Source organism: Rhinatrema bivittatum, chromosome 13 (assembly GCF_901001135.1).
Source record: "Rhinatrema bivittatum chromosome 13, aRhiBiv1.1, whole genome shotgun sequence".
NCBI classification, from domain to species: Eukaryota; Metazoa; Chordata; class Amphibia; order Gymnophiona; family Rhinatrematidae; genus Rhinatrema; species Rhinatrema bivittatum.
In genome coordinates, this window is record NC_042627.1 from 42,722,115 (window position 1) to 42,737,850 (window position 15,736).

The 15,736-nt window shown below is 41.2% G+C and overlaps 1 protein-coding gene across 1 annotated transcript in view; it reads right to left on the reverse strand.

Annotated features, from left to right (window-relative positions):
* Positions 1 to 15,405, reverse strand: part of RNF111 (ring finger protein 111) — a 414,145-nt gene extending 398,740 nt beyond the window's left edge. Inside the window, 1 exon segment of the mRNA XM_029575848.1 lies at positions 15,100 to 15,405. Coding sequence (XP_029431708.1) covers positions 15,100 to 15,239 — 140 coding nt within the window. The 5' untranslated portion in view covers positions 15,240 to 15,405.
* Between the last annotated feature and the right edge of the window lie 331 nt (positions 15,406 to 15,736).

A 15,736-nucleotide genomic window follows, 5' to 3' on the forward strand; every position in this document is an offset into this window, starting at 1 on the left:
GCACCTAGGCCGTCAATTCCTGACAGTGAGCTCCCCAGCCCCAGAAGCTTGCGTCTGTTGAAGGAACAGCCAGTTCGGAGGGGGCAGGGGAACATCCCTGCCCAGATGTGCTTCCTGCAGCCACCACTGGAGCAGAGAACATACTTCCATCAATAAGTGGAAGCAAATCGAATAGTCTTGAGACAGTGGGTTCCAACGAGACAGCATGGAGCGTTGAAGTGGTTGCAAGTGTGCCCTTGCCCATGGAACTACTTTCAGGGTTGCCGCCATCAAACCACGGACTTGAAGATACACCCGATGGCGTGGAGCTATCATATTCATCAACAGACGCACTTGGAACATCAATTTCCTTATTCACATGGTTGGGAAGACCTTGTCCTGCTTAGTGTCAAACCAGACTCCCAGATATTCCAAGGGCTGAGAGGGTTTGAGACTGCTTTTGTCCAGGTTTATGACCCAACCGAGTTCCTGAAGCAAGGAGGTCACCCTGTTGGTCAACTGGAGACTCTTCCATGGACTTTGCCTGGATCAACCAGTCGTCCAAGTACAAATGCACCAGGATTCCCTCTTTTCTCACTGCTGCTACGACCATAATCTTGGAAAATGTTCTGGGGGCAGTGGCCAGGCCAAAATGCAGTGCCCAGAACTGATAATGGTAACCCAATACTGCAAAGCTTAGGAAATAACGTTCTTGCCAGATTGGAATATGTAAATAGGCCTCGGCAAGGTCCATGGAGGTTAAAAGCTCTCCTGATTGTACAGCCATTATCATGAAGCATTGGGTTTCCATGTAGAAATGATTCATTCATGTCTGTTGATGCTCTTGAGGTCCAGGATGGGGCGAAAGGAACCTTCCTTCTTGGGTACGATGAATAGATGGAACATCTCCTCATTTTCCTGTGGTGCAGATACTGGGATTATTGCCCTCATCCTGTGGAGCCTTAACAGGGTAGCCTCCATTACCTGCTTCTTCTGCTGGGCGTGGCAAGGAGATAATCATGAACATGTCCCGAGGAGTGCTGCGAAATTTCAGCGCATATCCTTCTCATATGACCTCCAGTACCCATTTGTCCAAAGTGATCTAAACCCACCATTGGTAGAAGAGGGATAGTCAACCCCCTCTCTCCTCATTCTAAGGGTGGATCGGCAAAGCTTCATTGGGGTGGGGGGCTCAGGATGAACCTAACCTGAACCTAACCTGAACCTGACCCTCCTGGGCTGCCAACTCCGAAAAGACAGACTTCCCAAAGGACTGAGACCTCTGAAATGTCGAGTTTCTGTAGGGGCAAAAGCATTGGAAGCCCCTGGATTAATCCCTCATGGGCGAGTGGCGCTGTAACTGCTTTCTCTTATCTTCTGGTAGCTGGGGAACTGGAGATTCACCCCATTTACTGGCCAGATTTTCCAATTTGCTTCCAAAGAGGAGTGATCCTGTAAAGGGCATCTTTGTGAGATTTGCTTTGGAGGTCACGTCTGCTGACCAATTCTGCAGCCATAGCTGTCTTCTGACCACCACCACTGAGGCCACTCATCTAGCCGAGGTACGGACCAGGTCAGAGTCCGGGTCAACTACAAAGGCAGCGGAGGGTTCCATAACCACTCTGGAATTCGCCGAGTCATCCACCTACCGAGAGGGGAGCAAGCACAAACAAGCTACTAGAGCACAACAAGAAGCAATCTGTAAGGTCATTGTTATTGAGTCAAAGGTCTGTTTAAGGATGGACTCTATCCACATATCATGCGCATCCTTTAAGGCTGCTCCTCCCTCCACTGGGATAGTTGTTCATTTACAGATGGCACAGACCAGCACATCCACTTTAGGGAAATGTAAGCATTCTCTCGCTGCTGGATCCAGTGGGTACAGATCTTCTAACGCTCGTCCACCTTTAAAACTTGCTTCTGGGGCATCCCATTCTAGGTCAACCAACTCCTGGATGGCTTCCAGTACTGGAAAGTAGCAAGAGGCATTCCGTAGGGAAATCAGAATGTGATTCTTCTTTGGCTCCATCCTAGAGTGCACCCCAGGAACTCCCAGCATCTTCAGGGTCTGGGAAATTAGGGCCAGCAATTCGTCTCTATGGAAAAAACGTAATGTGGTCTGATACGGTTCTAAACTGGGGGGGGGGGGGGGGGGGAATTTCCCTAACTTCCAAGGAAGCTGGATCCTCTTCTTTGTGCGAGCCATCCAGGTCTCTGCCAGGAATACCCTTGGTGAGTCGAGGCATGCCTCGAGGTCTGCAATAGGACTGGGTGTGGGACTGTAAGCTTAGCCCCTGAAGGAGTATCTCAGGGGTTAACTAACTTCCCTCTTTCTCCAGCATACACTGGAGGCAGTAGAATTGTGCAAGCTTCCTCCTGCCCCTGAGACAGGAAATCTGTCTGACAAACAACCTGCCTGCCCCAGGAATAGATCTCAAACTGTAGCAACCCGAAACTGCTCCCTGCTTACTTCCTCTCGCACTTAGTCAGCTAGTTCAACACAGCTTAAACTGCTTCAATGTCCAGTCTTATAACTTTTCCCCTCCTGGCCTGCTAGCTTACGCGTAGTCAGCATAAAGGCCAGGAAAGGACATTTATGGTATGACGCTATAACATCCAATGAATGATGTATGTATTTGCAAGGACCCAATGATGTTATGACAAATCTGCATGCATGCTATGCTATGGAATGATGTACAATAAAAGGAGCCCCGGGGGAAGGAGGAGGAGGGGTGACCTTCCCGGGGACATGCTTCACCACGAATGCTGCCTGATGTGTCTTCATTACAACAACTGGGAGAGAGAGGGGGCTTACCAGCTGAGGTTCCGGACCAGGGATGTTGGAAATTACCTCAGGAATTCTCAACTGTGGGAGGGACCTTTAAGTATCAGCACAGGAGAGCAGGACTCAATCTTTTCTCCAATTTAAAAGTAGAATTTCTTCTTATAAAAGGTACAGCGATCCCCATAGGGAAAGCATGTCAGCATCTGCTGGAGACAGAGAAATACTGAAGTGCTGAGGTCACTGCATGGGTGTATCTAGGGTGAAGTCAGCTTTGAAACCTGTCTCCATTTGCTGGCAGGGAAGCATAAACCCATTGGTCCCGAGTCCATCTGGCTACACGCTAGGAAATGGTTTAGTTACATTGGAGAAGTCCTGATTCAGCCACCTTCATAGCAGGTGGCCGGCTTAAGGGAGGTAAGCAAGGTGCCCACCTCCTCTTCTCAAAGTGGGCTGAAGTTCATTAGGGAATGCTGCAGTGGAGGTTGTTTGTCTGCATAGGTGTTCCTGTTGTTCTGCTGTCTAGTTCTGATCGGAGTGTACTATTTTATACATGAAGCAGCTGGCAATTTTTTGCAGTCTGGCTTCATTAGCCAGGGCTGGGAATATGAATGGGGTGGATCCCAAGAGTTTGTTAATAGCTCAGAGTAGCTCTCTCAGGGAGTTCTCAGCTTGATTGATTGTTTTTTGTATAGTAGGATCTTTTAGCTTAATTGGTGGCCTTATGATAGGGGGTTGATATTGTCTGCATTCAGCCTTGTCTAGGGTGGGTTTTCATTTGCACCATTTCTGCTCCAATAAGTGTTCTCTATAACTTTCCAGTTCAGGTCTGAATGAGGGAGTAAGTTGAGAGTTTTTAATGCTGACAATTTTGCATGGGGCAATCTTATCTATGGTCTGTTTGATGTCTTAAATTCCAATTGTGTATCAAGGTGGTCATGGAGAGACCTAAGATGTGCTTTGCTGGAAGGTTGTCTGAGATGAGAGGGGCTGTAGATCAGACTAGCCTTGTGGTTTCTTCCAGTCTCAGCTTCTGGTCGGGGGCGTATTTCTAAGCATATTAAGCTGTGGTCTGTCCAGGAGAGCTTGGTCATTTGTATGTTCTTGAGTAGGTGTTCACTTGGGAATTGAATGGGGCCAATATAAAGTCAAGTGTGTCCAACTGAGAGGGTGGGTCAGATTACTAGCTAGGCTAGGTTTAGGGCTTCAAGTGCAGTTAAAACATTCTCTGGCAAGAATTTCTATCAACATGGATATTGAAATTTCCCAGTATTAGGGTCCTTGGGTGTTCCAGAATGATCTCCAAAATTCAGGAAGTAATATATATAGCATCAACAGTAAAGTAGAAGGATTCCCTATCTGAGGTGCACACTCGCATAGAGGTGAATGCTCTCAAATTCGTTGTGCTCCCATGTGGTGGCACCAGTCAAATTTAAAACATTCCTAAAGATAATTGCTAACTTGCTGCCTCTTATTATTGTGCACAGTATACATAGGTGAAGTTATGAGGGCAAATTTAGTAGAGCTGGGGTGTGTCAATGTACTTTGTCCAAGTTTGTCTGGAGGATGTCTGCATGGCCATCAATGAGAGTATCATGTAGCAAGTCTGTGTTCACACGAATGGATCAGGTGTTCAGGAGCAGTATTATCTTGTGGGGGTAGGCTTGTATGTTATCTCAAGGCAGAGGACACCTTGGAGGGTAGATGAGGTAGCTGCACTGGTTACTTTTATGTGGTCCAACAGACAAAGCATTCAAGAAATATTTTTTAACATTTTTGACACCATGTATGTGACATTACTCAAAGAGGAAGCACTTATTTGCTTTATCACAAATGTCCCATTAATACATTACTGTATACAACAATTTAAAAATATCCCTCCATATTCCTTCCCCTTCATAATCTCATTCACACACACACCATTCACACTAAGTTCTTAAAACCCACAAATCCAAATGTCCAACACTACAAGATCCTATTTGTTTCGCCCACCCTAGGCTTCCTCAGGGACTATAACAAAATGTTTTCATAATATTTTCTTTAATTGTATTTATGTGCTGCTTTCCTATTAGTTTCTTCTCTTGCGATACTTAACATCCCTCGATATTCTGCAGTTAATACTTAGGTTCCATATTGCTGTACATTCTTCAAAAGCCCTTAGCTTTAATGGCTACAGTTTAATAGAAACGGTTTATCGATGACATTTTTTATATGGTCAGGATCACAATAATTGAAGGAGTTTATGGTGTGGATTAATACAATTGACAGGATTCTCAAATTTGAGTTTATGTATGAACATGATATTCCCTTTTTAGACATCATTATTGGAAGGGCAAGTAAAAACTTCAATTTATAGGAAAGCCACTGACAAAAATACGTTGCATGTGAACAGTTTTCACCCATGCCAGTTGAAAATAATATTCCAGTGCACAGTTTTTACGATTGTGTTCATCGGTTGAAGAGTATAAAAAGCAGTCTAAGGATATGTGTATGAGATTCCAACAGAGAGGATATTAGAGACAGACTGTTTGTAAAGCATATAAAAGAGCATTATATGCAAACCGTGATAATTTACTGGTGACAGGTAATAAATCAAAACTAGATAGGACAGTGTGCGCCATTCCTTTTTCTAGTAACGTACAGAATATTAAGGAAATTATCTGAAGACATTGGCATACTTTGAAGGGGGATCCTTTGAGGAATTCCCAGTCTTTGCAATACAAAAGAATAGATCATTGAGGGATCTCTTAATTAGGTCAGATGATATGCTGAGAGAGGTGGTGGATGATAAGGGGCAGGAGCCCTGTGGACAATGTTCAGTCTGTCCACAGGTATTAAGTGGTCCAGTGTTCAAACATCTGGCTACGGGTCAGGTCTATAGGTTGAATGGTAGATATAATTGCAGGAGTCAGCAGGTAGTATACTGGTCACATGAAACGGATGGTGGATATGCGGATTCGTGAGCATTTGAGCTGTATTACAACCAGCAAAATACAGGCCCCATTGGTACAACATTGGCTACAGATGGCTCATAATGAAGAAGATTTGAAATTTCTGGTATTACATCAGGAATATAATAGGCAGGGTGGAAATGTCACCAAAAAAAAATTATGTTAAAAGAACAAAGACTTTTATGAGTGGGAAACTCTTGTCCCTAAGGGACTTAATAGAGAAATTGAATGGCAGGCATCACTGTGATCATGAAGGTGTATTCATATTTACTTAAATAATAGCATGGTGATTGATTATGTTCAATATTGAAGGAACTGTTGGAATAATCATTTGGAGGAAAGTATAGTGGTGCTAATGGTGATAAACCTTGTGGGAAGTTGGAAATGAGGGGATACGATGTGAATGAGACAGTGAGGATTTTTTGTCTAAAATGTGGAGTTAACTTTACAGAAGTGGGGTATAGCACATGCACGGCATTTTAGAGATTGTAATAGTGGGAGTAAGGTTGTACAGAATGAGAAGCAGGAGCGATGCATTTTGGAATTTTTTTGCATAATAAAAGGTGGAGTCAAATGGAGGAAGTAGTATGGAGCGCAGCCGTGGCGTTTTTGAGATCGCAGCAGTGGGGGGAGAAACGGCAGAATGAAAGTAATTTTTGGTATGGTTTAGCTTGTGGAAAGCTTTTTAGAAAGATGCGGTTTAGTTGTGGAAAGTTTTTTAGAAGGATTATATACAATTTAAATGTTGAAAATATCTGTTTTCTTATAGTGTAAAACAGTGGAGAAGTAATAAAGATCCATGTTTGAAAATTGAAGGGAGTGGAACGTATAGGTAATTATTTGCAATTTATGATCAACTCAAATGAGGGATATTAGATGTAGGTTTGAAAGTTTATTATTGATTTTGTAAAAATTATTTCTATATAGAGCTATATGTGCATTTGAGGCAACAGAAGAAGTGGCAGCTTATGGCATAGTATCCAGTCGGTGGAACGGGACCAGGTGAGGTTGAGACTTGTTAGAGGAAACATTGGGTAGGTAAAATTGTTGGAAGAGAAAACGCGGGTTTGTGTGAAAGGATAACACTATGAATTTTTTTTTTTTTATTTGTAATTTGTATTTTATTGACTTTATAACATAGATGACATAACAGTAACAATCCACATTATCATTTTGCAGACATATTACAGTATAACAAAACAAAGCAAATATACACGTCAATATCAAGGAGTCAACCGTTCCACCAGTCAGTGAAGACATTAGCAGAGCAGACAATGATAAAGAAACAAAGAAATGTGGTGATCTTGATACATATGAATATGATAAATGTACCACAAACGCTCGAAAGGGCCATGAATTCTTATTAAACTGGTGATCATCACCCAAACACCTTGTACGCACTCATCTCTTCATAAGTCTTTTTTTTTTTTGGATGTAACCTTTCCCCCCAATCCTTCCCATCCCATTCCCCCCCCCCCTCGTACCCCCCCTAGCATCAATCCACGGACCCAGAACCCAGAGTTTAGCTGCTTTATGGTAACACAGCACGTGAGGCAACAATGTAGGGAACCCAAAATAATAAAGAAAAACAATAAGGCAGTAATGCCGTAATATACAAGACAGCGTGGTACATAGGTTATAGTAACAAAAAGTTTCTAGTTTAGGGGCTCTTATCTCATAAATTGGTAAATGAATGACACATGTAGCCTTAGAGAGATAGCTCTAGGATAAACTCTATTAATATGTCAACAGTGGTCTCTCCCTCTATTGGATGGTATTCTTCCCCGTTAGGTATGGTCCCCATACTTTCTGAAATTTGGGCAGCTTATCATTGCGTATAGCTGTTAGATGGCTTAAATGATAAATTCTACCCAGTCTAGCAAGCACATCTCCCAATGCCCGTGTCTCCGCCCTTTTCCACCAGAAAGCAATTTCACATATAGTGGCTAGAACCCACCTGCATGACTAATAGATGTTGCCAAGTCGTGCCCCCTTTCGGAAACAGCCTGTAGTAAACACGTCTGGGGTTGTTAATATATTACCGAAATCTTTAATGTCTTCTGGATTGTAATCACTAACTGCCCACCAGGTCTCCTGTACTTTGATGCATCCCCACCACATATGAAAACAGGTACCCACCAGACCACACTGCCGCCAGCAATGTTCATCAAGCCTGACGGACATCTTATGCAGTCGGTCTGGTGTTAAGTACCACCGATATAGTACCTTATATCCATTTTCCTTTAGAAGCGCGGAGACTGAACTACTACCTATATTTGAGTAGCATCGCTACCATACTTTATCAGGGAAAGTTTCATCAAGATCTAGCTCCCATTTCGTTTGGTAAGTTGGTTTAGCCCTCGACTGACCATTTAAAAGAGCATATATCCTTGAAATGGGCTTCCCAAAATGATTTGCGATTTCACAGAACCTGACAAACGGTGTTTTCTCCTGGCATAGTAGGGTGGCTAATCTGTGAGTGGAGAAGAAGTGTGCAAGTTGAGTATATGCATAATGGTTGGACATATCCAGGGAGTAGCACTCTCTTAAGTCATCAAATGAGATAAATTTGTTATCTTTCCATAATTGACCAATGGTAGTGAGACCTTTACTTTGCCATCTTCTTATGAAAGGCCCCTCCAACCTGGGGGGAATAATGGATTGTACAAAAAAGGACATGTTATGGTAGGCAATATTATCCCCAATCAATTTCCCTTTCCATTTCAACCAAGTTTGCATCACCACCTCCGAGAAGGTCGTCCAAATCGCCCCTTTCAAGTTGTGTGGGGACTAAATTCTGTAAAGTAAAGTAGAGGTGGATTTCCCGTCAGAGCCCGTTCTATCATTATCCACGGTTTAGGAGATCCACTGCAATGCCAGTGGACGACTATTGCCAAATGATTGGCAAGGTAATACCACAATAAGTTGGGAAAGCTAAGACCCCCATGAATTTTATCTTTATTTAAGACTGATCTAGCCACCCTGGGAGGTTTCAGTTTCCATACAAAATGAAATAATTTTCCCTCTTGCCATAACTTCAGAAATTTGGCAGGTATGCTAACGGGTAGTGTCTGAAAAAGATAGCAATACTTCGGTAGTACCGACATTTTTACGGCTGCTATGCGGCCCATCCAAGAGAGGTTAGTTCTATCCCATCTATCGAGATCTTGTTGAATTGCTTTGACAAGGGGAGCATAATTTAAATCAAACAACTGGGAGAGATTAGCACATAGCTTGACCCTAAGTACTTTACCCATTGCTTAGCCTTTTTAAATGGTAATTGAGCTGCTAGCGCCTCATAAAGGCCCTCATCCATAGAAATATTCATCAGTTCCGACTTATCTTCATTCATTTTAAACCCCGACACTCTCCCAAAATGTTGAATCTCTCATACTAGTTCTGGTAGGGCAGTCCCAGGTTCAGTTACAGTAAACAGTAAACACAATGAATTTTATGGTAGTATTTAAATAGTGTTTTTCTCTTGTAGAATTTTTTGGTAAACCTAGTCTTTGAAAGGAAATTTGGAGAGGGAAAATAAAGATTAATCTCGCCATTAAAGCTAAGGGCTTTTGAAGATTGTACAGCAATATGGAACCTAAGTGTATTAATGATTGAAGACCATCAAGGGATGTTACGTATCGCAAGAGAAGAAACTAATAGGAGAAGTAGCACAAATACAATTAAAGAAATTATTATGAAAAAATTGTTTGTTATAGTCCCTGAGGAAGCCTAGGGTAGGCGAAACAAATAGGATCCTATAGTGTTGGACATTTGGATTTGTGGGTTTTAAGAATGTGGTGTGAATGGTGTGTGAGAGAATGAGATTATGAGGGGGAATATGGGGGGATATTCTTCAACAGCATGGGAGAAGACTGATACTTCACGCATATCCAGCATAGCTCTCTGCTTCAACGGCAGGGGAGAAAAAAAGAAAACTGATACTTCACGCATATCCAGCATAGCTCCCTGCTTCAACGGCAGGGAGAAGAAAACAACCAATAAGGGCTGTATAACATAGTCTGGGTAAACAAATAAGCATGGGTGTTGTAGCTTGCTTATTGCAGCGGCTACTACCCCTAACTAATCAAGCTAGATATTTCACTTGGATGCAGCTCCATCACTGCTCTCTACATTAAAGGTGGGGGTGGAAGGGAAATAGAACCAAGAGCTAAGAGAAACAGATAAGTATAAGAGAAAAAATGTGTGAAGCTTGCTGGGCAGACTGGATGGGCCATTTTGGTCTTCTTCTGCCGTCATTTCTATGTTTCTATATGTATTTGAGTACAATAATGTATTAAAAAATGGGACATTTGTGATACAGCAACTATAAGTGTTTCCTTTGTGTGAAGTTGGAATATTTGTATGGGGAAATTGTGTACTTCTGTGATATATTACCATTGTGATTACTCAAAGAAGACCATAAGAATAGGAGCATAAGAGTTACTTTCACTCTCTAATGGCTTTTAGTGCTAATCATAGATCCACAAAAAAAAAACAAAAAACCCACACACACCTTTTTTGTCTTTTCGCATATAAGAAAAGGGAGCAAAGCACTTCCCTTAAAAGATGCATGAAAACCCGACATGAGATGTTTTGAGACAAGCTCTGCATTGGGGACGTCCGCCTCTTGAAGTCTGATCAAATATTAAAACTTTACTGCATGGACAAACCAAAAAGATTTCAGAGAGCAATATTGGATTTTCACTCTGAACTTGGTGCCCCATTTAGTCTTAATGAAACAGTGGTGTGAAACACTCATTTTAGTACTGGGTGCTATTCATCTTTTTGATTTGTCCACACAGTAAAGTTTTAATATTTGATCAGACTGATGACCTTTTATCCAATAGGATCATGTCAAATGTTAATCTGTAATTGGATAATATAAAGTTTACTACTTAATCAAGTGTCTGTGCTTTTTATTCAGAAATGTTGAGAAAAGTAAGGCATGGACATGGTGTTGAGGAGACTGAGCTTAGACTTTCCCTGACACAGAGTCATCTCAAAATATGAATTTACATCTTCTTGTGAGTTAAGTACTTTATGAAAATGTTTTCTAAGTGGAATCAAGTTAGTCTTCAATATTGTGATACAAGTGTGAGGTAATCACCAGAATTTTTGCAAAGGCATAGGCTAGTGGGCAAATTATTTTGAAAAAAACTTTGGATTTTGGCCTAATGATTATACAAACTGAGGACCCTTTCTGAAATATTTAGTGTGTGTACATGATATGATAATCCTACTTTTTTTTTTAATTCATAACAAAGTGAAAGAATCTGTATTTTGGATTTATATTTGTTCTATCATAAAAGTTTTCCTTTCCTAACAATTAGGATTTTGCTATTGGCATTACATGTATTTTCATATCCTGGAATATACATTTACTACTTACCAATGTTTTCCTTTAGTCCCACCTGACAACAACTATTTCACAAGACTATTTTCATCACCATTTGTGATCTACAACTAAACAATTCCTGAAACTGACCCTATCACGCCCAACTTAGCTCCCTTTAAAACTAACTTTTGGGCAGGAAACTCATTTAACAAAGTCATATTACTACAGTAAATCATTCTTTTTATCCACATACTGCTACATCAACACTTTTCTTGTACAGCATATGCAACAAAAAAAATCATCAAAATACTGCTATGTTACATATTTCCAGTAAATATATTTGGTGTGAATAAAGACCAAATGTAAAATTTTCTATGAAATGAGCCTACTGCACCAAAACTTAGGTCAATAAAATTTAAAAAAAGTTATTTGATTTCTTTATTGAAAAAGAAACCCATTTTCAGATGAGCTTTACAACCTCAACTAGAAATAATTAGAGCAATAATTGTAATAAGGAAATGCAAATGTTTGCTCTCAACAAGCAATTTATCAAAAACAAAATAAGAACTACTTCATTTTCAGTGGTGTTCTAGTAGTTAAAATTACATAATAGCAAAACAAAACCATGGGCAGACATTAACTGACAATAAAAGCATGCTAAATCCTGCCATTGACATTACAGTTTAAAAAAAAAATTCAAAATATTTTCTTTACCGTTTTGCTCAAATTCAGGCCGATTCAGTAAAATCCGCAGGAGAGCGGGCGAACACCCACTCTCCTGTGTGCTCGATTCAGTATGCTAATTATGCCCGGCGATAAAACCAGGTAAAAGGAGGCACTAGGGACACTAGCGCATCCCTAGCGCCTCCTTTTGGACTGGAGCGGCGGCTGTCAGTGGGTTTGACAGCCAACGCTCAATTTTGCCGGCGTCAGTTCTCGAGCCCGCTGACAGCCATGGGCTTGGAAACCGGACGCCAGCAAAATTGAGCGTCCGGTTTACGACCCGACAGCCGTGGACAGACTTCAAAATTTTTTTTATTTTTTTTTTTAACTTTTGGAAAGTTTCGGCACCTCGGACTTAATATCGCCATGATATTAAGTCGAAGGGTGCACAGAAAAGCAGTTTTTACTGCTTTTCTGTGCATTTTCCCAGTGCCCAAAGATAGGCGCTAATTTCTGAAAGCAAAATGTGCAGCTTGGCTGCACATTTTGTTTTCTGAATCGCGCGGGAATACCTAATAGGGCCTTCAACATGCATTTGCATGTTGCGGGCGCTATTAGGTTTGGGGGATTGGATGCGCGTATTCGGCCCCTTACCCCTTATTCAGTAAGGGAAAACGCGCGTCCAATGGCAGCCCGATTGTGTTTTATAGCAATTGTGCCCATAGCAAAAGGCAGCATCATGAGATAACTGTCCTTGTCTTCAACCAAAGACATCTATAACAAGTGGATCTAACAAGTGGCAGAACAAATTATCTCATGATAATGCCTGCTACTAGGGGCAAAATCACTGAATTATGTCATCCTACAATTCTACATCAACATTCTAGCAATATCACAGGGAATTCAATTTTAAACACCACCAAGATTCCGACACTTTCAATAAAGAAACTACCTTTATTTATAGTCCAGTTTTTACAATAAATTTCTTTATTGTGGAATTGTGGACAGGAAAGATTCACACACATTCCATGCTAACAATAGCATACGGTATGTATTTTTTCATGAAGGGTAAATTAAATATCAAATTTGTCATCAAAAATCTTGAATATACTGTTTTCCTTTATATATATATACATACACATACATAGAACACAGCAGCAGGTAAAAGCCCATTCAGTCTGCCCACTCACATCTACCACTCAACTTTAGGGTCCCTTTCCTATCTTTCAGGGATCCTCAGTGCTTTCCCCATCTTTTCTTTAATTCTGATAATGTCCTCAACTCCATCACTTCAAGAGGGAGGCTGTTTCATGCATCCACCACCCTTTCTGAAAAGCAATTATTTCCTTACATTACTCGTTTACCCACTTTCACTCTTATCCAATGACCTCCCATTCCAGAGCTTCCTTTCCATTGAAAGAGGTCCACTTCCTATGCATTTATTCTTCTGAATTATTTAACTCTCTCAATTATATCCCACTTTTCCTCCAGAGTATACATGTTTAGGTCTTTAAGTTTGTTACCACATGCTTTATGATGAAGACTAGTGACCATTTTAGCAGCTACCCTCTGGACTGATTCCATCCAGTTTATATCCTTTTGAAGGTGTGGGCTCCAGAATTGTACACAGTACTCCACAGTCTCACTAGAGACTTAAAATAAAGACATTATCTCTTTCTTGATAGCTATTCCTCTTCTTATGTATCCAAGGATTATTCAGATTTTTGCCATTGCCTTGTTTACCTGTTTGGCCACCCTAAGATCAATCATGATCACATCCAGATCCCACTTGTTTTATGCACAGAAAATCTTCACCCCCCCCATACTTTACCACTCCTTTGGGTTTTTGCAACCCACTATTAATAGAGCTGGATAAGGCTTGAAAAGATGATGATGTGGGTTTGAGCCTAACTAGATGATGAACCAAACACAGACTAAGTCAGGTATAATTCCAGTTGCCTCTGACCCTACTGCAGCTGCTTCCAGATTGCTTTCTCTCCTCCCATGCCACATTAGTCTAACAGGCTGCGGGAACATAGAGCACACAGCTCTCCTTGTCCCCTCTATCTGCTTGCTTCTGCTTTAAACCATGTAAAGGAGGTAAGGGCCACTACAAACAAGCAAGCTGCTGTGTCAGCATTGCAGTAGCTTGTCAGGAAGGGAAAAGAAAAAGGAAACTAGAAAAATGAAAATGAGACATAGTAAAATGTACGAGTAAGATAGTTGGAGAAATGGAAGAACAGGAAAAAAGTAAAAAATGACAAAGGATGAGATGAAGGAAAAGGAAATTGAATTTTGGGGGTGGGAGGAGATAAGGTGAGACAAAAGCAAAAGAAACAGTATTTATTTTATTTATTTGGTTTTATATACCGACATTCATTGGAGTATATCACATGGTTTTACATGTTAATGCAGAGAATAGTAAGACTAAGGTGTCTTATTATTATTACATAGTAACAGTAGAGAGATAAAGTTGCACAATAAAAGATGGATGATAGGAATGAAGTGGGAGTTTGCAAATATCTCAGTGATGCAGCACCTTTAAATTTATGAAAAAACTGGCCTGGGGAAAGGAAGAGGCTGAAAAGGCAAACAGTGAGCAGACAGATAAAATACACAGAAAGAGATAAGGGGGCAAAAGAGACTAAAGAAATGAAAAGATGGCAGGAAAATGAGAATTTGAAAAAAAAAGGAATGAAGAACAGGGATCAAAAAGGCCAAGAGGAGAAAAAAACAAAAACAAAAACAAAAAAAAAAAAAAAAAAAGAGTTGAAAATGTTAATTTTCTAACTCTTTTCTGCCATAATTCATATTGGCTTGGCTATTGCTGTAAAAGTCAAGTTGGAACCCTCAGTTCGCTACTTCTCTTCTAGCCTGTTCACCTCTATGAAGTTGACATCTATGAGGCATCAAGTTATGACTTAAGGCCTGATTTATTTATGGGAGCTATTTTTCCCATTCTATTAGGGAAAGAAGAGGGAAAGCACAATAAATCAGTCCCTTAATTTCTTTAATTAAGAAAGCTAGCTTTTTGGGTTTTTTTAGTGAAGTTTCCACTGTTTAAAACGGTAATATAATAAACATTTTGACACCGTACAGAGTTTTTTTCTCAAAGAAACAAACGGTAGGCCTTCTCAATTAAGCCTCTCTTCGTATATCACTCATATGTAGATAAAAACCTCAAGCGATTAATATACAAAAAAAATGAGCTAGCCGCCGTTAATACGGAAAGATACAATTAAAGAACTTGCAAGAAGAATGACGATAAGACGCGTTACAGCCATCGTTTATAGGCCTAGTGGTAGGTATTTCAAACGCATCAGAAGAGAGACCGATATACTAAGATTAAATGAAGAAAGAAAAAAAAAAAAAGACAAAAGTCAACCAACCTTATCTCGCAGTTGGTGCGGGTTCCTCTTCCCCACGGTGGAGGACTCACCCACCCACCTACATAGGCCAGCCACTTCCATGAAACCGCCCTGTTTAAATCCTCTTTTCTCAGTATTTTCAATTCAATACAAGAGACCATTGCTTTACCATTTACAGTGTGTGTTCTCCACCCTCCATAGACCCGACCGACACCCACCCCGCCTTTCAAAAGCAAAACAGCGCCGCATAGCACAAGAGGAAATAATTTCGGAGTCCGAATCACCAAGCCCGATTTCCCTTCCCCCAACACATCAGTCAGAAGCCTGAAGGTACAAGCAAGCGTACAAGGCGACAGGAACGTTACCTCGGGCAGCAGGGGCCGGGAAACGCCGCGGAGAAGGGAGGGGAACGGGGCCGGATAGGCTCTTAGAACGTCAGCAATCGCCTCAGCCAGGCCTGCCCGGGTCTCCTGCTGTCCCCGCTTTCCCTCCCAAACACAACGCCACTAATTCACTGCCAATCGCCTTCAAAGTCTGTACTGGAAAGGGGGACGCTCTACCCGAGTCCTGCGTACCCGCAGCAGAATCAGGTGGGAGTTTTTCTCTCTCTTTCTCGCTCTTCTTGCTGCGCAGCCAAAGCACTTATATGCCGTCCCCC